We start from the raw sequence: 27,774 nt of genomic DNA, 5'->3' as shown, positions 1-27,774 counted from the left end.
CCTTTTAAAATAACAATTTTGAAATCAAGGTTTTGGGATAAATGATAATTTATGAAAAACTTATTACACTATTTCCAGTTTATAAATTCAATAGAAAGCCACCAAGTTATATTACAAAATTAGCAATTTGCTACACTATGGTGGTTTTTTGTGATATTCTTAGATTTTAGATGGTTAGCCTTTCTTCTAAGTGGTGATTTGAAGCAAATAACTTTAGAATGGAAACTTAACTATTGTCAATGTGCTTGAAAAATTGTGTTCCCTGAATTATCAATTGCAGTCTTTTTTTCTTTTTAAAAATTTGTAAGCTATAAAACCATTGAATTAGTTGGCGAAAATTGATAATTTGATATCATGCATCATGAAAATAACATAAACAAAACTTGATGATAATAGGATGTTTACAATAACCTTGATAAATGTGTGCATAAATTTCACAATACTTGATGATGAAAAGATGATCTTCCCCACCAAATAAATAAGCTGATTTCTCCCAAAATGTTTCCAATAACATTTTTCTTTGCCATGAAAAATTGTTAAGTGGTTTATTGGGTAGAATAAGTAATTGAACTGAGGATATGTAGTACCATCAAGCCAACTCCTACCTAAGTCACCTTCATGTTAGCCACAAAAGATCAAATAAGTCACACAAACAAAACATGCTACAAAGATTAGCATATAAAGCTTACAATGAGTGGATGAGCCAAATTCCATTGGAATAAGTCGAGAATACTAGCTCCAGAAAGCCGTTGAAGGGTTTCTGTGTACTACTGTAAAATTATTCAAAAACCATGTCAATATTTGTTTCTAATAAAAAATGTTGGGAAAAATTCAAGACTATGTTTAAATTTTGCTACTTAAAATGGAAACAAAGAGATTTCTCATTGACATCTGAAGTCAAAACATTTCTCTAATCTCCGCAGTTTCTTGAGAAATATCAGCAATCTGCCCTCTAAGGTTTTGTAGAGCAGCTTCACACTCTTTCTTTCGACCAATCTTTGCCTGCAAAAAAAGAAATTCATCATTTGAGCATGTTAGCCAATGCTTGACAGATGCAATATGGCAATACTGGAAACCATTACAAATACCAGCAAGGTTGTGGATAGCCTCTATGTTAGGTCTATGAAGATAATGGTATGAAGTTGTAGTGTTTCTAACTGCCACCATATTTTACTTGGTTTTATTCTTAAAGAAACTACCATGCTTTCTCACTTGGTATACATGCTAGATTGATTGCTTGGGTCTTTTTTAACCTTATTTCTTTATGACAGTTTTTGGATTCATTATGCTGGAGAACATTCATCTTAGTTGACAAAATTTGCAACAGGGCTGGTCAGCTAGTTCAACATCATTTTAGTGATCAATTTGTTTTTCATTGAAGGAAAATTGTTTATGTTCTGAAGTCCGCTAGTGATTTATGTTTTTTAATAACCCTGAAATCATAAATCATCGTTTCAGCAAGAGCTTTAACATGATGTAACTTGCATTAAATTCTTCTTTGGATTAATTCTGCATGATTTGAGTGATAATACCTTAGGACATATAAGAAACACGAAAAAAAAAAAAAAAAAAAAAAAAAAAAAACCAACCCAAACTGAAGTTCTTCTATTTGTACGTGCAATTTGGAGGCTTTCAAATGCTGACTTAGTTGTACAATATAAATATTCATGCAAATGATTCGATTGGTGGAATTGCACAATAAGTGAGAAGTTGGGATGCCTACTTCCCACCTAATTATTATTTTTATCTATCTCTCAGCTTTTTTTATTTTGTTTTTGGTACTAAGCAATGAAGAATAGCAAGAACAAAAAATAACAGAAAAGAAGAAAAGTCCATTTACTTGCCCCATTGTTTACACAAGACCATATAGGTTCATAGAACCATATGAAGCTAACTTTGCAAGGATAGCTTACAGAGCTGTATTGATCTCTTACAGGATAACTTTGCAAGGATAGCTTACAAGGATAGTTTACACAAGACCATAATAGGTTCATCGAACCATATTGATCTCTTGATTTCTTATTAGTGAAGCATGACAGGACAGCATTTACAATAGCTTCTGCCTATGAAAATTTGTTGCATTTTAAAGGATAGCTTACAAAGTTTTATCATACAATAACAATGGTGCAAAGAATATAAAACAAGACTCAAAATGTCAAATTCAAATGAAGATTAGCTGCCTACCTCAAAGGCTCCAAAAGCCACTTGTTTTGCGTGGTCATTGGTTGTATGTTGCTTAGCATTGCCAGTGATGGCATCATGGTGCTGTGCAATCCCTAAAGCATCCTCCAGGCTGACAGAGTTGGCACCATCAGATCTCTTTCCAGTCAAATATTCAAGTTGTCATGCTGCGTATTTTTAACATAAGGAAAATTCCTTCGTTTATGTTTATAACCCAAATAAATGGTGAGAAAACTCCACCCTATTGATGACCGAAAAACATCATCCTCTCTCTGCGTAGAACACATCTTTGTGTTCCTTGCAGAGTTCTTGGAATATAAAATAGATAACTTTTGTGACCAAATACTAAGAAAAAATTACCAGGAATTTCCAGGATGGTAGCATGAGATGCTAGGTCATTTGCATCCAGCAAATCAAGTGTAGAGGAATGGAGGAAATAGCTATCCCTATTTATTTTGATTCAACATAACCACCAAGGCAGATTGACACTGATGTCATAACAAATAATATCCCTTCAGAATTTGGACATATTGCTTCAAGACTGGGCAACTAGTGAAAAAGTCAGTCCAATATGCATTTGCCCTGTCTGCATACCTTCTAGCAAGCATTGGTCAAGCTTATTAATGGCAGTAAATTTCAATCAATTTTGCTTAGTCAACTAAAGGTAGATGGAAAAACAGTAAAGCTTATGGGAAATAATCATCGGTTTTTTCTGGCCATAATTCATTTGCTGCATTTTTTTTCCTTAGTACAGATAGATGGTGTAGAATACAAGGCATTAACTTGATCGTCTTGAGAAAATTAAACACACTCGTAAATGCATTATTATAACTAAGTGAAATATATTGAACAACCGATAAAGAGAAAGGTAGAAAAACAAGAATGTTCTAAAGCTCCATTCCCATTTTGAAATTAATTAAATTACATACCAAGAAATGATAAATAACAATTTAACAATAAGAATAGAACTAATGAAGCATGAGAAGAAGAGAATACCTCTAAACAAATACATTATTTGGCGACTAACTGAGTATCAAACAGAGAGTAAAAATAATCAAAATTAATTTAGAAGATGTATCACACTCAAATGACACAATCTACAGGGATTAGGACAGGATATCATTATATCTTTCAAAGTACCAATCTAAATGTTGTAATAATTAACATACCCAACTCACAAATAAGTTTACAGAACATGAGATGCCGCATGGTTTTAACACAGATTCTAAGAACACTTTAACCTCAAATATGCTAGTAGAGAAAGGAGTGGTATAAATACATGTAGATATTATAGAAACTTAATTCCCAAATTAAACCCTCAATCTTTTTTGAGGGCCATTATCCAAATCATCTAGTAATGGACCTGATATCAACATTCATTATTTGAAAATCTAGTACCATATTTGTGTTTTGAAAATTTTCTTTTCATGCAGTATAGATCTGGCCACCATCTGTTGAAGCATGTGTTGTTAAAACATCCAACAAAGAGTCTTCTTCCATCTATAGACTTTGCAACAAAAGGATGCCACTCCATTTGGTATCTCTCTTCCAAATTCCACCTGGGATTGAAATAATTTGTCAATCCTTGATGGGCCTACCTTCTGTTATGAAGTCTGATTTTACAAGCAACATCACAGCTAAGCTTTCTATCTAATAAGATTGCCTTAACTAGTATAGCATCATGCAGTATTTTCTAGATAAAAAGTGAAACTTTGTAGAAATTTTAACTTTCCACAATATTTTCTAGACTTCACTGTTAACATCATTAGTTCTAGCACTGTTCCTATCATCATCACCTCCCATTCTCCAATGCCTCATTCCCACATGCCGGAACACTATCTTTGTGGTAGTAAAAAGGTCAAGTACCTTAGAAACAAAATTATTTTGTTCTATAAATGTAAGGCTCCTCTCAACTGGCAGGAGATCCTATGGATAGGTTAAAATAGAACGAAAACAGAATCTTAGAAGCCAAAAAACACAAGCAGTGAATGTCTGTGGACATCAAATGATTTTCCTGTTCAAGTCCTTTAAAAAAAAAAATAATAATTCATTAACAAGCAGGGGTGTGGAACCCATGTACATGATGTCCACATATTACACTTATTAGCCACAAACCAATAAAATGCCTAATAAGCTTCATCTTAAAAACAAAGTTCCCCAAAACTACACCAATAGACAACCATAATAATACAATAGATTAAAAAATAAAGAATTAAAGGCTCAACCTAAATGAAAAATATACATAAAAATTAAAACAACAGTGGTATTACTATAAACAATTATTGTGAATATTGAAATTATATTGGGCACATTGATAGATCACTTTTAAAATTGTCATTGGTTTTTATTTCTTCAATGAAAGTACATTGTGTGTGGGTGAGAGTCAAATTACTGTGTAACACCTCCAAATTGGTGGCCATTATATGTGTTACTTGACATTTGGATTTTCCCCAAGAATACAGTCACGATGAGCAGGAAAGCTGCACTTTGCACAGTAGTAGAACCATTGCTTGGGATCTCGTTCTTCTTCACAGATGTCACAATAATATTCACCGGTGTCATCTTCAAGAGTATAACGGAGGTTGAAGGGATGTTCATGTTGGTTGTACCATGTGGTTTGTGGTAGTGTAGCACATTTTAAGTCTAGAACAAATTCACAAGTGGAACAACGGAATACACAATAGTTTTCAAAATTACAACTACTACACTTTTGTAGAGAGTTTGTCATGGAGAGGTAAAGACGATGCTCATGACAGGCAAGAGTGAGGGTGTCTGATAATAAAATACATTGAACATGGAAATTATACACTGAGCATATTTGACAGTTGTATTTTAAGCCGTTGCACATCTGGGCACAGGTATTACAGAAAAAAGAAGCTTGCTGATAACTGAGGGTGAGAGGGTGTTCATGAATTGGGTATCGTTTTATTTTGGGTAATTTAGAACAAGATGTATGAAGAAAGAAGCTACACGGGGTACAACTGTAAAATGGAGAGAGAATGGATTGTACGCACCCGTTGCATTTTGTGTTATTCGGAATCTCATCAGTAAGCTTCAAATCATGCTTGTGACTGAAGTGCTCGATTTCTGTGGCTATTTGAGTTCCGTCCTCCCCCACAACGGTTTTTTTGACTTTGCAAATTTCTGAGTCAAAGGATTGATGGAGCTCTGGATCTTCAGATTTTGACTCGGTGGACTGCTCCTCTTTAAGATCCTGCAAATTTATGTACTCCCTGTTTTGGGGGAGCATAGCACAATAGAGGTGGGCAGCAAAATCGCATCTTGAGCAATAGTAAAGGCAGAGTGTATCCACTTTTCGAACACAGAGTAGGCAAATTGGAGAGTCGGATTGATGGACTTCAAGAGAAGGGGTGAGGTGGAGAGGGTGGTTGTGACGGAAAACTTTCAGTCTGCGTGGGCAAGCAGCACAACGTGAATGTATAGCGAAATCGCATTGGAAACAAAAATAGGGCAGATTGCCTTCTTTGCCACAGAAGTCGCAAGTGAACTTCAACTGCTTCCAAATGCTGCGGGTCAATTGGTGGTCATGGACTTCAGTTTGGATGGTGGGTGATAAAGAAGAACATCTGATGTGAATGATGAAGTTGCAACGGTAACAACAATAACTGTATTCTACACTCTTTTCTCCGCAGACATCGCATTTGCTGAATCTGTCATATTCTTCTTCGTTGTAAAGATATGTATTTATGCCAAAGAGAATAAGAGGATGATTTGGGTGTGAGGGATGGTGCAACCCAATGGGTAGTTCAGCACATGATTTATGATGATAGTAGTAACCATCGCAATCGCTTTCTATACAACTATAGCTAGGCCCAAAGACTGGTTCCCTGCACCCAAAACAATCATCTCCACTTCTCTCGTCTTCATTAAAGACCAACGGATGCCGCCAATGCCGCCAATGTTGAAGCTCCATCGTCTGGACAACATCAAATTTGGTTAGAAAATAATGACAGTGCAAAACAAACTGAGAAAGAGAGAGATGCACATGAGATGTTTGATTGAAGGCTGGTAGCATTTGTTTTCTGACTAATTATCATCAAGTCACATGGAACAATCAGTAAAGTTTTGTATAAAGAGTAAAGACCAATACCAAATCGACAATCTCGCACTTCTCCACTAAGCTTAGACGCTAATGCTCTCGCTGGCTGGGCTTGCTCAAATTTGATTTGGAAATCCAATTTTTAATGTCAGCTTGTGAGATTAGAGGTGAGGATTCTGGGATTTTAAGAAAGATAGGAGACATTTTGGTTCATTCGGAGGTGGACGCTCTCAGCATTTGGGTTCAAGTGAGTGTTGCACTTGCACGCACATCAGATGTTTAATTTGGGTCTTGTAAAAGTAAAACTAAAGTGGTTGGATTTAGAAGAAGCGTTTAATTAAAAATAAAGTTTATAAAAAAAATTAATTACAAATAAAAGGCTGTTAATAAATATTAAATAACGCTTGTGATTTAGTTTTCCTAAAGTAATGCTTACTGTTTTTTTTTTTCAATGTAAAATGTGGAAAACAATGTTGAAAAGTTTTAAATATTGAGATAGATAATAATTTTTTTAAATGAGTATTAAAAAAATATTATGAATTTTCAATGAATATTTGGTAGGCAGTACAGTAGGCACAATGTATAAGTTGTTCTTTACATTACAAATGGAATTAGATTTTATTAGCGTCCTTCTGTCAAATATTTGACTGTAAGAACATCCTTTTTTGAATTTTTGGAGGCATGAGCCCAGTGAGTGTTGCACTCACACGCACATAAAGTGTTTGATTTGGGTCTTGTAAGTAAAGTTGTTGGACTTGGAAGAAGTAATTAAAAATAATAAGCATTGGAGCCTTGGGGCGTTTGTCAAATTGGGGCTGTACCGGCTAGCGGCATATTTTGTCAGTTAATAAACATAACTTGTAATTTAATTTCCTTAAATTTTATTTTATTTTATTGTTAATTTTTATTTCATTTTTGCATTGTAAAAGGTAGAAAAGTTTTAAATCTTAAGATAGATAAGATTTTTTTTTTTTTTTAAATGAGTATTGATTTAAGTTTGTTACTAGTAGTAAGAAATAGAGATAGAGAAATAGAGAGGGGAGACGTACCGTATCTAGAATAGATGCATTCTCAATCTTAGTGTCGGAATCAGAGGATGACTCATTTTCATCTTCGTTTGAGTCGACATTGGAGTCGCTTCCACTAGCTTCCAAATCGTTTTTGTTGTTATGTTGGACGTATGGAAAGTCCTCAGAGGAACTCATCACTGTGGCAAGAGAGATGGCACAGTCAAGTCTCTTATTTCCTTTTGTTCACAATTCACATTGCACATCACACTCACATCTCTCTCTCTCTCTCTCTCTCTCTCTCTCTCTCTCTCCACACATTTGCGTTACAAAGTTTGGCTCCAACTACCGATAGGAAAATCACATTAGTCCTTGTTATGTGCAATGCACATAACTTATTTAACTTAATCAACTAAGTGAGTCACGCGCAATATATGTGACGGGACACACATTATCTCCTAAAAATAATCATAATAGTTTATGACTCATCATTTTATACCGAAAATTATTTTTTTGGGACAAGTGGAACAGTTTTTTTTTTTTTTAAATATAAAAATAAAAAATGAAGTTACCAACAAATAAAATAAAATGCTTACTTACAATCTAAGGGTGTTTTTTTTTTTTTTTAATAATTAAAAGATAGAAAACTAAGGGTATTAGTGTAAGTATAACATTAATATTTGATAGACATAACGGGTTTAAGTAACCCTTTACAAAAGAATTTGGATTTGATTTGGGTCTGCATCTAAGTGCTGAATCAAATATCCCCTAATTTTTTTGGTCTCACACTCCAATATAAAATTATGGAATTAAGGAAAAGGTGCCTAAAGGGTAGGGATAAATATTAAGACATTAATTCTAAGAGAAAAAATAGAGACATTATTCTTGCACAATACAAGTTCCAATCATGTCTTTAATTGATACCGCAATTATTATTATTATGTTAGAGAAGTAAAATTTGTTTTAGCTTCTTTTGTTTATGTCAATAAATATTCATTATAATTAAAAAAAAAAAGTTAGACTTTATGTAATTTTACAAAAGTTGTTCTACTAAATAACTTTATTTTATAATAATAGTTTTCTAAGCCTAAGTAAATATTCTACATGTTGAGAGCAATGCTCTTTCCTCTCATATAATAGAGGGTATTACTATTTAAATTCATGGTAGGAACCCACATTTTTTAGGGAACTAATTATTGCTCCAAAAGTATTCAATATTTTTCATCAAATCCAATGTTAAAATAAATTTCTTTGCATAAGTAAGATGGGAGGCATTTGGAGGTGGATTCTCAGAATTCGGGCATGGTTGGAGTTTTGTAAAAATAAAGTTGTTGGGTTTGGAAGAAGTGATTAATTAAAAATAAAACTCATGGTTTGTCAAATTGGGGGTGGATTGGGTGGGGGTGTATTTTCACTATTTTGTCATCTGTTAATAAATATTAAATAGAGCTAGTGATTTAGTTCCTAAAGTTTTTTTTTCAATGTAAAATGTGGAAGAAAATGTTGAAAAGTTTTAAATATTGAGATAGATAAAAGTTCTTTAAAATGAGTATTAAAAAATTATGAATTTTCAACTAAGATTATTAATAAAAGATAAAATGAATATTTAATAGGCACTATGTACAAGTTATTCTTTACATTATAAAGGGAATGAGATTTTATTAGGGTCCTCATGTCAAATTCTTTTCACTAAGATTAATGTTCCTTCCTCCCACATAATAGTAGGTCACACTAATTAAATTCTTGGTGAGGATCTACATTTATATGAGAGGAGAGATTGTTACGTTTGGAATATTCAAAAAATTTATGCTTAACTTAGAGTTAGAATAAATTTCTTTCCAAACTATCAAGTTTACCAAATATTATTATGATCAATCATTCTTTCAAAATATCGAATCAATTAGGCATTAGAAACTCATTAATTTATAAAGAGATCTTATAGTTTTTTGAATTATTAAATATAATTAAACAAATAACCATATAGATTTAACAGTGGATCGCAATTGATTGTTGCAAATTCTTGCATGTGATTAACCTATAATAGATATTTAATAAGAACGTGAATTCAAGAAAATAGTAATTTAAAAAAAGTAACTAATTGATGTAATTTTTATGAAAGCAAAGTCAAATGTAGCATGAACCAAAACCATTTAGCAATAATATATATCTCACAAAAATATAATGTTAATTCAAGTACTAAATAAGCCAAAAATTTTACTTTATTTAACATCTATACAACAAAATTTAAGCAATCAAATCATCTATACAACAAAATTTAAGCAATCAAATCAACATATTTTTTATATAAAGTAATTAGAAAAACACACATGCATGTAAATAAATTTGCAAAAACAACCATCATTACTTACTGTAAGAATAATCAAATATTGACTTCAAAATGCACCAAGGAAAGCTTCCAAGTTAGTCTCAATATCAATTAGTCTCAATATCAATTTCATCAAATATATGTTCATGTGGAGATCATCCATAACTTCTTCTATATATAGGCTTCTTATGCCTTTGGCACATAAAAGCATTCACCAACACAAAAGAAAGAACATGAGAAAAAATTGGGCAAGGAATTTGATGGTTACTTGTTCAAATGTTTATACTTATCTTTCTCATTTTCTCTTAACATTCACCAACACAAAAGAAAGAATATGAGAAGAAGTTGGGCAAGGAATTTGATGATAACTTCTTCAAATGTTTATACTTATCTTTCTCATTTTCTCTTATCCTTTTATTATTATTATTATTATATCTAGACTTCATACTAACATTTCCTCTTCTTCTTCTTTTTTTTTTTTTTTTTTTTTTTTTTTTTTTTTTGTAAACATGTCCATACAATCAATTTATTTCTCATTCATTTATTATATTTCTTTATGCATCTCTATCTAGGTTATACACGCATGCATGAAACTCCATCTTTTTGTTCCTTAGATATATTCTTTGAAAACATCAATATGTGCTAGTAGGGATGCACACCTTTTGGCGATAAAATCGTAATTTGATGATGATAGATCAATCCTAATTATGTAATGTATTCAACACCCAAAAGAAGCATCATATATTGTATTATATTTTATCAATTATATGTGTAACTATATTAGAACATAGATGATAATCTATTAGTGGTTCTAATTTGAGCCATCAAAGATATCATTTTTTTTTATCAACTATTAACAATTTACCACCTGTTGTGAATATATTGTGTCCCTAGCTTTATTCATACGACTTAACTAATTGAATTTATTTTGTTATCTTTTATATTAACTAGCATATAACTTCATGCAAATGTATGGATGCATTTAAAATTAAACAAAATTTTTATTATAAAAATATAAATAATTAGTCAAATAATTTTTTTTAAAAAAAACATGTAACACATGCATTCATGCATACGTATAGATATATTTAAAATTAAACACAATTTTTATCATAAAATATAGATAATTAGTCAAATTATTTTTTAAAAGTTAATATTATTAGTCATATATAAAAATTCTTACCTAAATTTAATACAACTTGTGATCATTTTTTTTTTCTAATTTTTAATAAGATAGAATGTGTGGTGATTTTTATTTTATTTATTTATTGAGAAACATGTGGTGATTTTTATTGAGTATATGTAAATGTTTTTTTTTTTTTTTTTAATTTTATAGTTAATTAATATTAGATTCTTAGTATTTTGCATTCATTAACTCACTTGACACAAAGATTTAAAAACTTAAGCAAACACATGACACACGCTTAAGTGGATAATTATGATATAGTTCCCACATAAATTTAAACATGTGCAAAATTGGATTATAATTTCAAATTCTAATTCAACTTTCTCTAAATTTTACCTATTAATATTAATAGGCGTAAATGCACTTTTAGTCCCTACGTTTTGACCTGATTTCTATTTTGGTCCCTACATTTTATTTTTACCACTTTTAGAACCAATTAACGTGTGACATTTAAGTCCTTACCGTCACCCAACTAACAGAAAATGCTGACGGCATAGTAAAATAATAATAAAAAAAATCTATTTTAGCATTAAAAAATTGCCACGTCAGAATTTAAATTTAAAAAAAATTAATTTATTAATTTTAACTAAATGAAAAAAATTAAAAACAACAGTGCTTGTGTTCTTGATACGGTGCTTGGGTTCCTGGGTTCATCAGATACAGAAGCACCGTACTCTTTTTCTTTTTTGTTTTCTTCTTTCTTTTTCTTTTTCTTCCCTAGATCGTTCTCCGCCTCCATTCTTTCCTTTTCTTCTTTCTTTCTTCTTCTTTTTCTTCTTTCTCCCTCAATCTTGGTGCTTAGCCTTCTTGAACTCTCTTTATCTCTTGATTTTGCTCAAACCCAAACCCAAACCCAAACCCATATGCCTCAAGCTCCTCTCTCAAATCAATGGGTCTCTCTCTTTGACATTTTTTTTTGTGGGTTTTGTGCATATGGTGTTGCCGACTTGCCGTGGTGAGGTGGACGGTGTGGGTTTATGGGGATCGGCGTGGTGGAGGTCTGAGTTTGTGGATCAGCGTGGTGGAGGGTGTGGGTTTGTGGTGATCGGCGTCTGTGGTGGAGTTTTGGTGATGGCACAGATCAGAGTTTGGGTCAGTTGGTGATGGGTTGCATGATTGTTCGGTGGTTGAATCGGTAATGGTTGGTGGCTGGATTGAAGTTTGGTGATGGGTTTTAGTGGCTGGATTGAAGTTTGGTGGTGGGTTTCAGTGGCTGAGATTGGAGTTTGGTGGTGGGTTTCGGTGATGGCACATATCGGAGTTTGGTGGTGGGATCCGTTCACAGATTGGAGTTTGGTGATGGGTTTCGTTCTCAGATCGAAGAGGAATGGCACCCGGACTAGCTGAGTTTTCTTATTTTTTTTATTTTTTATTTTTAATCAGATTTGGGTGGGGTAGTTTGCTCCGATGGGTTTGTGTGGGTAGTGGATGGGTTTATTGTTTTGGATTTGTGGTGGATAGTTGATGGTTTTGTGGCAAATTCCGGTGGATTTGTGGTTGTCATTTGAGGGCAATCATGGGTCAGGAAAGAAAATTATGTGTTTAGGATTGTCTTCTTGAGTTCTTTGATCTAGGTTGGAGTTCTTGTTTTCATCATGTTCTTCCCGAGTTTTTTTTTTTTTTTTTTAAATTTTCATTTAGTTAAAATTAATAAATTTTTTTTTTTTTTAATTTAGATGCTGATGTGGCAATTTTTTAATGCCAAAATAGATTTTTTAATTATTATTTTACTGTGCCATCAGCCACGTCAGCATTTTTTTGTTAGTTGGGTGATGGTAATGACTTAAATGTCACGCGTTAATTGGTTTAGAGACTAAAAGTGGTAAAAATAAAATATAAGAACCAAAATAGAAATCTGTTCAAAACGTAGGGACTAAAAGTGCATTTACGTCATATTAATATATATATATATATATATATATATATAGATGACTTATAAATTTGAATTTTTTTTTAGTTATATGATTATGTTTTTTAAGGTTTATTATATTGGACTCCTAGTTTTCTACACTGAATTAATTAATTTAGCACAAAAATTTAAAAATTAAATGAGACACATGGCGCAAAATTAAACTCAAATTAAAATTCAACTTTTACACTAAATTAACTCACTTGGTACAAAATTCTAAAATTTAGATTAGATGAAATGCATGGCGCAAAATTAGACTTTAATTAAATTTCAATTTAAAATTTAATTAGATTTTCTCTCTACTTTACCTATTATTATTATTATTATTATTATTATTATTATTATTATTATTATTATTATTAATTTATAATTGATTTCTTTTAGATAAGTAGATTAGTAGCTGTAATAAATGTGTAACTTGGATTCTAGTATATTTAATGCTTTTGCTTCCAAAAGTTTAACTGATTGTTTTCCTTTTTGTGTGTGTTTTTCCTTCCGTTTTCTTTGTTTTTGAAAAACATAAACATTGGGGTCGAAAAAAGAAAAACACAAACATTAGATTGACGTAAAAGAGAATAGTAAAGAATTGAAAAAAGAAAAAGAAATTATGGTCCATAAGAATTCTTACCATCTCTTCATATATTCTTTCCTAATAATCAAGAAAATAAGAAAATATATAAAGACAAAAACACTTTAAATAAATGAACTCCTTTATCTTTGCTTTGATTCTACTCAATCATTTTAAAAAATTAATTATTCCAAACTTGAATGCAATATCTTGTGTAACTTTCACTTCTTTATCTTTGCATAAATTCTACTCAATCATTTTAAAAAATTGATGATTCCAAACTTGAATGTTATCTTTAGTGTGACTTAATCATGTCAAACGTTGCCATTAATATCTAGTACCTCTAATAAGCATAAAATATCAGTTAGTCCATTATATTTTAGTTTATCAATACCTAATATAATATTAAACAATATTATACCACTTAAGGTCCGTTTGAGATTCGTTTATTTTGCTGATAGTACTGTAAATAAAAGTAAAAGATAGTTAAAATAGTACAGTAAGACCTATAAATAATACCAAAAAGTACAGTAGGACCCATGAGTAGTAGCAAAAATAAGTTCAATAGTAAAATAAGTTGATAAAAATAATTTTTGCAAAAGAGACACTTAATAGAATTAAAATTTTGAAAATATTTAGTGTTAGATTACATGTTTTTTATGTTTTTAATATGCATTGAACTATGAACATTTTTGTTGGAAACACTAGCTGACGTCAATTGAACTATAAAACTTTTAACACAAAATTATAATTTAACTAGAAACATAAATGTTATATTCTCACGAATTTGATAGGAATGCATCTAATAAACCAAACTTGATAACTTTATATTTCCATGGATATAATTTCAGGAATGGAAGATTCCACGAGTCAAATGGTCTCTAAATGTTTAAAAATTCAAGATTTACCTTTCAAATTCCCTAAATTAGGTGGTAAATAGGTAGTTTCTCTCCAAGTGGATTGCAGAGTTTCAAGCTATGGTTATCAATTCCCTAACAGTTTTAGAAAATAATTCTTGGATGATAGCTACAAAGATATCTTGACTTCTGAAAAAAACCTTGCTTATTGTGACAACCATTCACCAATTAGTCTAGCACTCAGTACCACAATTTAATGGAGCTGATGTTTTAGAAATTATTTTGCTTATTCGAACACAGATTGGTGCTGTCGTACAGGCATGCGAAATTCATTTTTTTGCTGAAAATAGATTCAATGATGCTTGAATTTCTTCAAGTGTTCACCCCTTGGTCTCTGGTACAAACTTTGCTACGAACAAAACAGTCAAGCCACACATGCTTGAGAATGTGAAGAATGTTCTTGAAAAAAGGTAAACATAAATTAAAACTAAAATGATCATATTGCAGTTTGCATCCAATATAACATCAATATTGAGAGATAAGACTAGCTTGGCATCACTTGCTGAGCTCCAATCCATTAGAAAGTTAAAAGCATAGATACAATCCAAGAACCTAACCAGCTAACCAATGTAACAAGGCTTCCAGTTGAGCCCTTCATGTTTATGGGAAATATCTAAGACAGATTCAACTCTATTTCAGCCAATAATAGGCCTTCATGGCAATTATTTTGATAATAAAAGATGGTGTTTCAAGTATGATAAGGTAAATCTACCTTTGACATTATAACCCAAGGAATTCCTCCCATGCCTAATAAGAAAGATCCTGTGTACACCTGATTGCAGAACCAAACAAACAAATTCAACTTAACCAATCTTTAAACCATTAAGAATCAGGCTCAAACTAACAGTTAACATCAACTGGTCTACAATATTAGAACTGTGACCCTCAAACCAATTACACCATGAATATAGATTGAGAGCTGTAATAGATGACCAAAATCAGATCATAAAAATCCACAACTTTATGCAAGACCTTCTGAAATACTCATGCTTTCAAAGCAGCAAAAACTATTTCCAAATTGCTACTAATTGGTTAAATACAACCAATGGTAATGGTATTAAACAACATTCATTTTATGAGCTTTTAAACTTGATAGGATTTCCACACTCAAAAGCACTCAAAGACCATGGAAAAAATGACGGAAGTTGGAGATAAAAGCAAAATAACATTTGTCACAAGCTGTTCTTTCTTTGGATGTTTTATAAGAAAAACAAAACTGTCCTCGGGATAATTGCAATACCAGTACACCAACAAGTGCTAAAATTGGCGTTGTCTTGATCCATGTTTGAAGATCCCGCATAATTGAATCTTTATTCTATTAAGAAATATTAACAAAACCAATGAAACTAGTTTTCAAGAAAAATAGATTTTTCTGTAGAAAATACCTACATGAAGAATGACAATCCCACAAGCAAGCAACCTAAGCAAGTTCCTGCTGCAGAAACCTGTGAATATAGTGGGATTCAAAATTATTTTCATTCAACTCCATTACACAGTAGAGATTTCTTAACCTTCTTACCAATAGAAATGGCCACCTTCCAGATTTATCCATCAAAATTACCCCTAATGCTGTCATTGGAATTTGTACAAAATCAGTAAATCACTTAAAAAGCATTAAGCAGAAGCAAATGTTGGAATTCCGCAAAGAGAGTCAAGAACCTGAACAATGACCATTGCTATGGTCCCAATACTACCCGAAAAGCCTGTCATTGACAAAGTATTCCTCTATTCAACTTCAATTTCTTGTTAACTATAAGTAGCATTAAATAAGGGAAAAAAATAATAAAAAGAAAAAAGACAATCCTTTTTCTACCAGCTGATATGAATATAGCACTTGCATAAAATGCAATTCCACTGATTCCTCCAAATTGTTGTAGTACCATCAGGCCATCTCCAACCTAACCTACTTTTATGTTAGCCAAAAAGATCAAACCTGTCTAAAAAATTAAAAAAACGTGCTACAAAGATTATGATACAAAAGCTTACAATAAGTGAGTAAGCATATTTCCATTGAAATAAGTCAAGAATACTAGCTTCAAAAAGTAGTTGAAGGGTTTTTGTGTACTCTTGTAAAATGATACAAAAACCATGTCAATACTTGTTCCTAAGCAAAATTGTTGGAAAATATTTAAGACTATGTCAAAGTATGTAATTTTTCTAGTTAAAGAGGAAACAAAGAGTTATTTTCTCATTGACATCTGAAGTCCAAAAGTTACTCTAATCTCAGTAGCTTTTGGAGTGATATCAGCATTCTGCCCCCTAAGGTGCTGTAGAGCAGCTTCACACTCTTTTCTTTCGACCAATTTTTACCTAAAAAAAATCATATGAGTATGTCAGTCAATGCTTGAATTTTCTTTTCCACTTTATAGCATTTAGATATCTTTGTCAAATCACATGTACTTGGCTAAAAGAAGAATAATGGAAAAAGAAATGATTAGCAAAACATTATCTTTGTTTTTTTTTTTTTTTTCTAGTTTTCAAATGCATTATCCAAAGAGCACCTTTTGTTAGAATATTTACGTGTGAGTGGTGTGGTTAGTTGTAAGTTGTTTAGTTATAAGTAGTGAAGTCCCACATTGGATAATAATGACAAAAGTGAGTGATTAAATATAACATAATTGAGCCAAAACCCATTGCCTCAAGCTTTTGGGTTAAGTGATGTTGCGATATGTTATGTTAGCTCCTCAATTGGAGTCTCCCCAATGTGTTATCTCCCCAAAACCTTCCAAAAAAATCTTCTAATAAAATTTTGAATAACTCAATAGCCATCTTGGAGATTCTAGAATGAAGAATAGACCAAGAAGTTGTACTAGATATGGTATTAGTTCCTGAAAAATAAGTCTTACTATGAAACTACCTTCAAATGACAAGAATACAGGACAAGAGCAGGGAAGCTTACCAATCAGAGCCAAAGTTCGCTAGTTCACAAAAGCTCCAATTAGATATGTAAACGATATGCCACAACAAATCATTAACTATATGAGTGGCAATTAGTAGGTGAACGGGGCTGTCAGGGCAATGACTTACACAGTTTCCATATTCATGAGACTTTTGCCTTACCTGATGAACAATTGTAAACCCTACCTGATGATTCTTAGGTGTTATTTCTGCTAAATATATAGGCACCTGATTGCTATTGGGAACACAATTAATTTTACTGTTTACATGAAAGATAAATCAGTGAAATTGCAATCTAACAACTTACTACATAGGAAAGGAGTCCCATCCCACAACCTACCAACAATCTCCCAAGGTCAAGCCACCAAGCACCCTTTCAACAAGCACCAACATTTGACATTATGAAGTAGCTAAGATGACATATCTACTTACAACCAATTAATTCCTGAAATAATTTTGTGACATAGTTGTTTCTGATCATGTATGATCATCTAAACATTAGTTTTATGAAAGAGCAACTACAAAATTATGATGCTGCCTCAATGCTTTCCATTATCCTTATGTAAACATCTTTTCAGATAAAATGTAGGGGTTGTCATGCATGTGACATTAACATTGATGTTTGGAACTGCATAAAACAGAGAGATGGGATTCAAAACCTTTGAGAATGCTATGGCTAGCCACCCTGCCAGGCAGAATATCTCTGAAAAGCCAGTTGTCTTCCTCGCAAAACAACCAACAAATTGAAAAACTGGTGAGCTGTGGAGTTTGAACCTTAATAATACCACCAGCAATGATTCCAGGGTGAAGTACTTACACCCCTTCTACCTATGTAATCTGCTATTTGGCCACTCACTATTGCACCTATCATTGCTCCAATTGTCAATATTGAACCAAAAAGTGAGTACTGCAGTATAACCTAAAGATGTTGAGAAAATCATATACAAAAATGTATAAGGCAAGCAAAAGATAGTTTACGAAGCAATGCAACAAAAATGAATTTTGCATAAAGCAAAACGATACAACCTTTCACTTCATTTTGAAAGCTGAAACAGTGACTTCTATATGAAGATCAGATCAGCATCTCCAAGTCATATAGTCCTTACTACCAACTAAAATATTCTCTGCATTCAAACTTTGAAATGTCATTAATCCTAAATGTTGTATGCCTTTTAATTGTATTTAATATTTCTCTAAATCATAGTTGAACTTTATTCAAATTCTCCGATCAGAAAAACACAAGCTAGGTGATGAACTGTGTCTGTGATCTTGCCTTGCGGACATGATTTTCCAAACACAACCTTTCTTCTTTTTCCCTGGAGTAGAGCTCAAATATTGGTATCTTCACATGAAGATTTGTTGTCACAAATCACCATAATCCCAGACAATAGAAGCATAAATACTGAAATTTACACAAAATTTCAATGAAATTAATATTGAAATGGAAAAATGGTTATAATAATACAAATGTTATATTCATAGCAGAAGATGTTTCCAGAGCAAGATAGTTCAAGTGCTTAAAAGTGTTCTAATGTGATAATATCATTTGCCAAAAGTAAAAATGCACTTTATAGTTTTACACCCACCTCTGCCATAGTAAGACCCAGGTCATCCATGATTCCAGACTGAGCAGGTGATGAATATCCCACCTACAAAATCAATTACACACCATTTTTAGTTCAGTAGTCAGCATATCAAACGTCAAGGCATCCCACATAGAGATACCATCCCATTTATTGTCTTATTCAGTTATTCTCTCCAATGTTACAAAAACTCTCCCTGCAATCCATTGACAAATCTATACCTCAATCATTTAGATGCATTTGTATGTAAAATCCCTACAAAAATTTGGTTCAACTAATATATTTTCTATCATGGCCTAGTAGCATAGAAAACATTGTGACTCTTCAAACTGTAGTGAAGATTCGGAAATTAATAATTTTTCATAGAATTTGAGTTCTCTACAAATTGTTAATTGGTCAAATAAATACATGTCATCTGATCTACCAGTACATGACAACTTGGCTAATAAATACAGGGCATTTGTAGCAGTGGAGCTAAATAGCTATAATGCTATTTTAGCTCCACCAAAATATCAAAAAGGGCCACACAACAATGGAGGCATATGCCCATAGCAATAATTTTTAGCTGAACTACTACAGGGCACATCTATCTATTGATGTGCACGGTAGCAATCATCTAAAAAAATAATAATTTTTTATTCAACCAGATTAAAATAATACGTTTATTTTTTTTTAGATTGATGTCCACTGTATCAGTCATCTAAAAAAATAATAATTTTTTATTCAGCATCCCCGATTAAAATAATACGTTTATTTTTTTTCATTCTTTTATTCTTCATCTCACCGTCCAATCTCTCATCACTCTCAAGCTCCCATCTCTCCATCTCACCATCTCTCAAGCTGACCGACGCCGTCCCAGCCGAAGCTCGACCCACCACCGCCTCATCCCTCAGCTCGCCGGCCAGCCAGAAAAACAGTAGCAGAGGAGCAATAAGAGCTGAAGTTCAGCTACTCATATTTGTATTTATCGAGATCGAGGGGAGGTTGTTTTTGGAAGATTTTGATGTCTCTGACTGAGGGACCAAAAATTTCATTGGAGGTTCGTTTGAGAGATTTTTGTTTCTCTTTTCTTTGTTTTTGAGTTCTTTGTCGTAAGATTACTTCTCCCTCTTTAGTTAGCTTTGATTTTTTTATTGTGAAATCTTTTATGAAATTTTGGGTCTAGAGAGGTTAGAAGTGAATGGTTTTTTTTTTTTTTTTTTTTGAGAGTGTTCTTTGGCAAATTCTTTGATGCATTAATTGATATCTTTGGTTGAAATTTGCTGTGGGGCTGTAGGATTGATAAATTATGTACTCGGACCAATGCCTTCCCGAAAATGGCATGTGTGACAGTGTGGGTCTCTCCATTATTTGGCTTTGTTGCCGAATCGTGTTTTTGCTGAAGACTTTTGATTCTTCTTCTTTGTTTAGATTCTGAATTCTGTGGTTCTTAAACTTTTGATTTTTTTTTTCTTCTGTGGGTTTGATGGCTGTGGTGGTGGCGATGGTGGTTGTTGTGGCTATGGTTTGGTGGTACGGTGTTTGATTTTTTTTTTCCTGTGGGTTTGGTGGCTGTGGTGGTGGCGGTGGTGGTTGTTGTGGTGGTTGTGGGTGTGGTTGTGGGTTTGGTTGTGTCTGGTGGTGGTGGTAGTGGGTGTGGTTGTGGCGGTGGCTGATAGTAGTGGTGGTTGTGAAGGGTGTTGGGTTGTTTTTTTAGGTAATGGGATATATTATTTTATTGTGATATTTATATTATTTTATTATGTTGATAGTTAAGATTTGTTGGGTAGGTATAATAAATAAAATAACTTTTGATAAAGTTAAAAAGTTAAATTTTTGACTCTACTGCTGTAAATGCTCGATCAAGTGGAAAACAAACATAATGAATTGCTTATTTTCCTTTGCTAATAGGTGATAAGAGGGATTCAAGTCTTAGAAGACTATTACTTGAATCCATTTTCATCCAATATAAGCTCAGAACTTAGAATATACTAAAGCATTTTAAATCCCCACATATATTCTAGTTGGCACTTGTAAGTAAATGAGAAAAGATGTAAGAAGTTCAACAGAGTTTTTTTCAGTTCTTTTCTTGATAAGGGGAACAATTGTCTTGCACCGATAAACCAATTAGCACCAAAATGGGAGTGAGCTCCTTCAATAGGCTAAGGTTATGAGTTAACTCAATTGAGAAAATATTATCACTTGTATACAAATATATATATATATATATATATATATGTGTGTGTGTGAATGTATGTATGTATGTATTGGAAATGATAGAACATTTTTTTTTTAAGAGATAATTACAACTTTCTATTAACCTCGCAATTCGAACCCTTTCTCCCTAGACTCCCAAGCACTTTGTGCATGGAAATGTGTCAATACAAGACCTTTGGCATGATAAAACATTTTTGATCTCACATCACAATGGCTGTGAGCTTGTGACAAGGTTAAGAAGATAGGTATCACATCCATCATGCTATATAAGTTGATCAATTGGAATAAAAAACTTAACCTCAACTAATACAATTTGACATTTGTTAATCAAATCCTAAACAAATTTCATAATTTTTTCAATAACATTTGATATGATAATTTGAAATTAGTAAAACATCATGTTCAGGCTTCCAAAATTATCTTATTTTATAATTAAAATTCATTATTTTAAATTTTTAATTAAAGTGTATTTTAAAATATTAATTGCAAATTTTGCTATTTTTTTTGGGATTATGAAGAGGTTTTTCATTGCAAGTGTTTTTCAGTACTTGATAAATTTTGCATTTTATTCTAAATTTATTGGTTATTTTTTTACTAACAATGATTATTATTTTTTTATAAAGAGATTCTTATAAAAATTTAGATAATTTCATTATTAATATAAACAAAAGGGGGGAGTCTTAATTTCTTCAAACTTCAAAGAAGGGAAGAGTTTTTCTTTTTCTGATTTAAGGTAGAGTATCATTCCCACAAATTTTAAGGAAGAGAAGTGTAATTAGCTTGTAATATAATTCTAATCATTTCGTGCAAAGACATAAATCTGAATCCAAATTTATAATGTTAAAGGCTCGGATTGACCAAATATGAAGTCAATAATATATAAAAATATTATAAATTTTACTATATAAATAATGTGGCATTTAATATAATTTGACGAGGTTCAACCCCTTAGTAAATTAATAATTAGTAAACAAAAAGTCAAAAAGATATTAAAATATTATAAGTTTTATACCATATAAATAACGAGGTATTGAATATAATTTGACATAGTACAACAATTTAATAAATTAATTAATAAATACTTAATTTATTTTTAAGACAACAATATAATAAAATAAGTAATTAAAAAAAAAAAAACCCATTGTTCATAAAGTAATCATTTCATCATTTCTATCTTTCTCCTACTTTCTCTCTCTCTCTCTCTCTCTCTCTCTCTCAGCTTCCCAAAACCCGTGGCCACAGAGAGACCTCTGAGCTTTCACTCTCTCCGAGAACGACAAAAAGAACAGAATATCAGCAACAATGAAAGAACCCCACTCGGTAAAATAGCTATTCTACATTGTTTATACTCTCTCTCTCTCTCCTACTTTTTTTTTTGGTCCATGCCAGTTAAACTTCGGTACCTTCTTTATATTTATATAAAAAAAGATTTTTTTTATATGTTTGTTGAATCTCTCCGTGTTCATTTATTATGCTATATATATACAGTAAGTAATGTAACTGCTTGATCATGAATTTTTTGATGGTGCCCATGAAATCTTGATGTACTTGGTTGGTTTTGCTTTAATAATGTTCTGTGATATAATAATGTCTGGTTTTGTCTGATATACTTTTTGTGCTTTTATATTAATTGTTTATTAGATGTTGAGGTTGTCACGAGTTTCTGGTATTTCCAACGAAGACATCTTCTTTAACATGGAGATATATATATATATATATATATATATTTTTTTTTTTTTTATATATAAGAAGTCTGTTTATTTATTTTGTTTGAGAAAAATTAGGATTTTTTTTCTTCTTTCCTTTTTTAACTGTTGTTGTGAAGTGTGAATGTTTGAGTTACTGAGTTAAATGAAAATGGGAGTGTATTGTAGCTCAGTAGTGTTGTCTAATTCATCTTGGGTGTAAATCTTCCTCTTACTCATTGAATAATAAGGGGGGAAATATCAGCACTGGTATGGCTTCTTCTTTTTATTTTTCAAGAATGTTGAGAAAAAAGTATTAGATCTACCTCGATGACACTTCCCATGAGGAGAAAAAAAAGATTAAAAAAAAAAAATTATATGATATACTAAAAGGACCTTCCCCATCAGTTCAATTAGTGGTATCTTTGAACCTATCATGCATAAGATATGCGTATCATTCTTCAAATTGTGTGAACTTTACAACCGTGTAAAACTCACATGTTATAAGAGGGAATTTGCATATATATACAATGCACAAGATACTTTTGTCTTCTTGAAGGGGAAATTAGTAAATGCATTTTGTGTACATCCCTTCTCTTATATAAGCATGAGCCCCACAACCCACTTATCGGGTCTCTGCACATTGAAATATACCTTTATGTGAAAGAGAAGTATAGATGTATAATATATCGAATCCTTGATAATGCATGTGTTTTATAAATGTGTTTATATAGGATGTGAAAGAGAAGTATAGATGTATAATATATCGAATCCTTGATAATGCATGTGTTTTATAAATGTGTTTATATAGGGGAAAAAATACTACTAGTAAAATGTGTTTATAAATGAAAATTCTGTAGAGTAATTTTGTAATAATTGATCTAACAATATAAATATATTACCTTTGCAAGTAAATCATAATATTTATTTAAATAATTATTGCGGCTGTTGGTGCCTGTCCTTTTGGACTGCAGGGGCAGTCTATAGTGGCCCAGATTTTCTTTAGCTGCTTTTGGGCCCAAATTTTAAATGCCCCACATAGGTTTGTGCCACCTGTCCCCATTTTCCCTCCTTAAATTTTTGTCACCTGGTTTCTTTCGAAAGTGGTTTCTGTGGATGTGCCAAAAGTCAGAAAAGCACTTAGACATCCCAATAATTCCCAACCAGGACCTATTTTGGTCAAAAAGGAACTAAATTATTTTCAATTAATAAATTCCAAAAGTTGACTAGAATATTTTGATTGAACTTAATTAAATTCCATTAATGTTTTGGTACTTGTATTTGGAATTTCATGTTCTACTCTTCCACCTTGCAGGATGAAATTTGTGACATATGTGGTGATGCTGGTTTTGACAATGCATTAGCTACTTGCTCCAGTTGCTGTAGTCATGAACATGGGTATGATAATATTTTATGAGTGATGTTAGGATATTAGAATTATTACTTCATAAACTGTATAAACTATGTGTCAACTTTTAAACACAAAACAAAAGTTATTGATGCGACACTAATCATGCTTATTGTCATGTCAGTCAGGAACTTTTTTTTTTGGTAATAAAAATGATAGTACTTTCAATGTTTTTCACTTCTTATTTGCCTCCAGCACCTTTGTGTGCATGCGTGTGCATGTTCATCCATGCAATTAATTTCACTTTATTTTCCTAATTTAGTGCCCGATCAATGACTTCTAATTACTATCAGTACATGAAAAATGAAATGCATAGTTTTTATTTCCACCATTTTTTAAGTATACACATCTACTCTTGTTGTAGGAAGCAAGGAGACTTAATTCAGGTGGTGTTTTTTCCCATATAGGCTTTTATGTTGGTTCTTTTAGGACCCAACTGCAGTGTGTTTAGACCATAAGTTCAAGTTGGTTGGATGGATCTCTTGTTCTTGTACTTTTCAGCTCTTGAACTGAAATGATCATTCTATGTGTAGTACTCTTAAAGTTTTGTAAGGTCACTTGGATGGAATAGGTTGGATGTTTATGGTTCATTCTTTTGATTCGTTTCATGCCTTAACTCTTTAATTATATGCTTTTCAATTGATAAATATGGTGCAAAGATTGTCATTCTGATCTCTCCATTTTCAGTTATTGCATGCGGGTTGTTCTCCATGATATTCCAGAAGATTGGGTTTGTAAATCATGTTTGTCAAGTGGGATGGTATTGCCAGAAGCTGGTGGGAAGGACATCACCATGAGAACCATGACAATAGATTGCTCTGAAATGGCTACAGCAGGTCTCAGTTTTTTTTTTTTTTTTTTGAATTAGATACTTTCATTAAACAATCAAGAAAGATGTTTAAATTAATCAGAAACAAAAGAAAGATACTTACATGAAAAATTAGAAACAATCAAATGACAAGCAGCAACAACAGCAGAACACAATACCAAACTGCTAGATAGTGATTCTATAATTAAGAAACATATATCCAAATAACTAGACAGTACCCTATTGTTCAATTTTTTTGAACCCATTGCATACTCCCGTTCTAGCTCTAACCTCGTTCTTGATTAACCCATAATCTTCTCCTCTTCGTGAATCAGACCACTGTGAACTCTTGCAGTTCTTGAAAGCCAGACATGATAAATGAAAGAAGCCCAAGCTAGCTTGTATAAAGGGAGTGAATCCCCTAGTACACATCCATTCAACAGCCTTTAAAACAAACTCAATTATAACACTTTCTGCCTTAGTCTTCTAGAAAAGAGCATTAATAAGATAGAAAAAGAGTTGTACCTAGTGCACAAAGTCCCACTTTTGCAGGGGCTGATTCATGGACTTGAACCTGTAGCTTGTTGCTTTTGTGTTATTGAAATTGTGTTTATAATTGGGACTGTAGTAGGCAATATAACAATTTGGTAACCTAATTGCTCTTACTTATTGCTGTTTCTGTATTTTGTAGGTGGTAAGTCCCAAGCTGTTGCTGAACAAAAGAACTCTGATGTTGAAAAAAGCATGTTGCTGAATATTTTACCTATATTCAAGATATACTGCGATTATCTCCCTACTTCACATGCTACTTGGAAGTCGGTAACCAATCTCTTCTTATTTTGTATATAATCTGTTCTTTCATGATGTTGGAACTCATTCAATCATAAAAAGAATGTTTAGAAGTAACATATTTTCATTATTTTGTCTAATAGATTGTTTCTTAGGATGTACATGGCAAACATTTCCTTTTTTTTCTCTATTGGATTTGTGAGAAATGCAAGATTTTTCTTTCTTCAGGGGAGGATTTTTTGTTACTAATTCTACACCTAAAAACTTTCTTGGTGGGTTCAAGGCTCAACTTCCACCCTCCATCAGTCGTAGGGCCTCTGAGTTTTCAGGAAAAATGCCTCTAGTCCTTAGTGTTGAGTTGCTTCCTCAATCCCAAATTTTGGCAGATCTTTTTCAGAATGATTGTCCTGATCTTCGTGACATTGCTCTATACTTTTCCCCTGATGATAATATTGAGAGGTTTGTCTTGGCATCTGATTTTTGTGTGGCTATCTCTGCTCCAACTTTTAAGTCATCTTTTGGTTATGCAGTTTTTTATATGTCTTCTATTCACTTATAGTTCCAAAGAGCACGCTGCCTCCCTGTTTGAGCAGATGGAGGTCCAAAATTCAATGATGAGAAGCTCCTTTAATGGTGTGGAGTTGCTGATTTTTACATCAAAACAGCTGCATGTGGACTCACAGAGTGAGTTATCTTTTTTCCACATCTTCAGTTTTCCTATTTCTTTTCACTGTAGCTCAAGCTTTTCTGATTGATGAGCATAACAAGGTCAACCTTTTTAGGTTTTCTGATTATTTTTTTGATTGAGATTATCCTTATTGATACTGAAATCATTTGCATTGGAATCTAGGATTGTCTCCTGAAATATTGGTCCTTATTTATACTTCCCTGACTTGGGCCTTGCCTTCTTAGTTTTTTTTTTGTATGAACTACTTTATTTTCCTGGTTTAACATAATTGTGCACTTGTGGATTTGTAAGTTCATTTTTCTTGAATATTGATACCAAAAAACAAAATCAAAGAATTTAGTTGGTCCTCTATCAGATGTTAAATATTGTGGGCGTAGAAATTTATGAATACTATATGAGGGGGCTACTGTAAGTTTGAAATTTCAATATAAAAATGAATTCTTAGTTTTTCTAAACTATAAACAGTATATCTTCTTCATGTATGAGGATCCTGATATGTGAACTTATGATGCACCAGCAGACTTCCAGATTGAAGATTCTGGCTACAGGGTTGATGTGGTGGTTGTTGGTGTTTTGTGTGTTTATTTACATTACAGCCAAGTGGTTCTTTGTACATGACTTTCCTTGCCTTGTTGAATATGACAAATAGTTTTGTGTTTATAGATGTTATTGCAAGGTTAGAAGCAGAATACCAGTTTTGGGGAGTCTTTCGCCCTGTAAAAGACAATCATACTCTTGACAAGGTAGATGCAGAACCCCCTCCAGTCATTTCTTCTGTGGAATATGCACACAATGACTGTGTGAGCATGGATGATAGTGAGGCAGTTGATATGGAAATTGATATGGTAGCTGGAGAGAATGTGGGGAGAGTTGATATGGTTGTTTCAAGATATGCATCCAAGAGACATTATGAACTCACTTCTAATTCTGGGAGTAACTTGCATAGGTTAGATAGAAAGACTTCAACTATTTCGAAGTATTTGATTTCTAGTAGTGAACAATTAATATTAGGGTATAAACAAGGGGTAAAAAGTAGAAGTGAGATTGCTTTTGAGCCCCACTTGCACAGCTCAAATAGGAAGTGTTTCAATACAGTGGACCCAGATGGAGTTCCTCCGGGATTTGAGAAAGTTTTAAGACAAAACTGAGAGATAGTATACAATACTACAATCATAGAGGAAAATCCTGCAGTACCATCCAAGATAAAGTTCAGTTGATGGGGGAAGATATGGCAGCTGTAGCAGAGAAATATGAACTGGGGATGTATCATGCTGAGAAGGAATTTGAGTGAGCAGGGCTTCTTTCAAGCATGACCAAATGCCTCTACCCAGTTTGGCTTTGAAATCTGTCCTTATTGCATGGAAAGAACTTCACACGTATACTTGTAGGTGTTAGTTGAACTTGTTAGCAACATGGTAAATCTGTAAATGGCTGTAAGATTTCATGATATAGTCAAGTGAGTTGAGGCCTGGACTCTTGGACTGATTAAGGCACCTGCAAAGTGTTCATTATAACTTTGCTTTTACCATGCCATTACAATGTGAATGTTGCATGCTTGCTGCAAA

General features: G+C 32.5%; 2 protein-coding genes and 1 long non-coding RNA gene across 17 annotated transcripts in view; 1 reads left to right on the top strand and 2 right to left on the bottom strand.

Annotated features, from left to right (window-relative positions):
- Positions 1–27,774, top strand: part of LOC126719016 (uncharacterized) — an 88,736-nt gene extending 60,962 nt beyond the window's left edge. For 5 of the 12 annotated variants that reach the window (XM_050421494.1, XM_050421501.1, XM_050421498.1 and 2 more), the window contains one exon: positions 27,059–27,774. In XM_050421494.1, coding sequence (XP_050277451.1) covers positions 27,059–27,357 — 299 coding nt within the window. In that variant the 3' untranslated portion in view covers positions 27,358–27,774. Of the gene's footprint in view, positions 1–22,002; positions 22,152–23,490; positions 23,559–23,831; positions 23,915–24,288; positions 24,496–24,611; positions 24,761–25,423; positions 25,548–25,749; positions 25,981–26,080; positions 26,206–26,872 lie in introns of those variants that run through there. The other 7 variants (XM_050421503.1, XM_050421500.1, XM_050421505.1 and 4 more) reach the window with 7 other exon arrangements.
- Positions 586–6,654, bottom strand: LOC126719014 (uncharacterized). 4 transcript variants are annotated; one of them, XR_007653164.1, is made up of 4 exons: positions 5,196–6,286; positions 2,542–2,669; positions 2,185–2,348; positions 586–1,002 (listed from the first exon to the last, which is right to left on the bottom strand). XR_007653164.1 is itself a non-coding variant. In XM_050421489.1 (2 exons), exons 1-2 carry the CDS (start codon positions 6,215–6,217, stop codon positions 2,642–2,644), a joined length of 1,050 nt encoding a protein of 349 aa, XP_050277446.1. In that variant the 5' UTR covers positions 6,218–6,286; the 3' UTR covers positions 2,366–2,641. The 4 variants fall into 4 exon arrangements, 2 of the variants coding, with proteins under 2 accessions (XP_050277446.1, XP_050277445.1); XR_007653165.1 differs by lacking the exon at positions 2,542–2,669; XM_050421489.1 differs by lacking the exons at positions 586–1,002; positions 2,185–2,348 and having other exon boundaries at positions 2,366–2,669.
- Positions 14,594–16,599, bottom strand: LOC126719023 (uncharacterized). The gene is made up of 6 exons (XR_007653167.1): positions 16,141–16,599; positions 15,968–16,057; positions 15,814–15,857; positions 15,540–15,723; positions 14,867–14,926; positions 14,594–14,767 (listed from the first exon to the last, which is right to left on the bottom strand). It is a non-coding gene; the product is annotated as an uncharacterized LOC126719023 (long non-coding RNA).

Source organism: Quercus robur, chromosome 3 (genome assembly GCF_932294415.1).
Source record: "Quercus robur chromosome 3, dhQueRobu3.1, whole genome shotgun sequence".
NCBI lineage: Eukaryota > Viridiplantae > Streptophyta > Magnoliopsida > Fagales > Fagaceae > Quercus > Quercus robur.
This window is presented reverse-complemented; position numbering and strand designations above follow the sequence as displayed.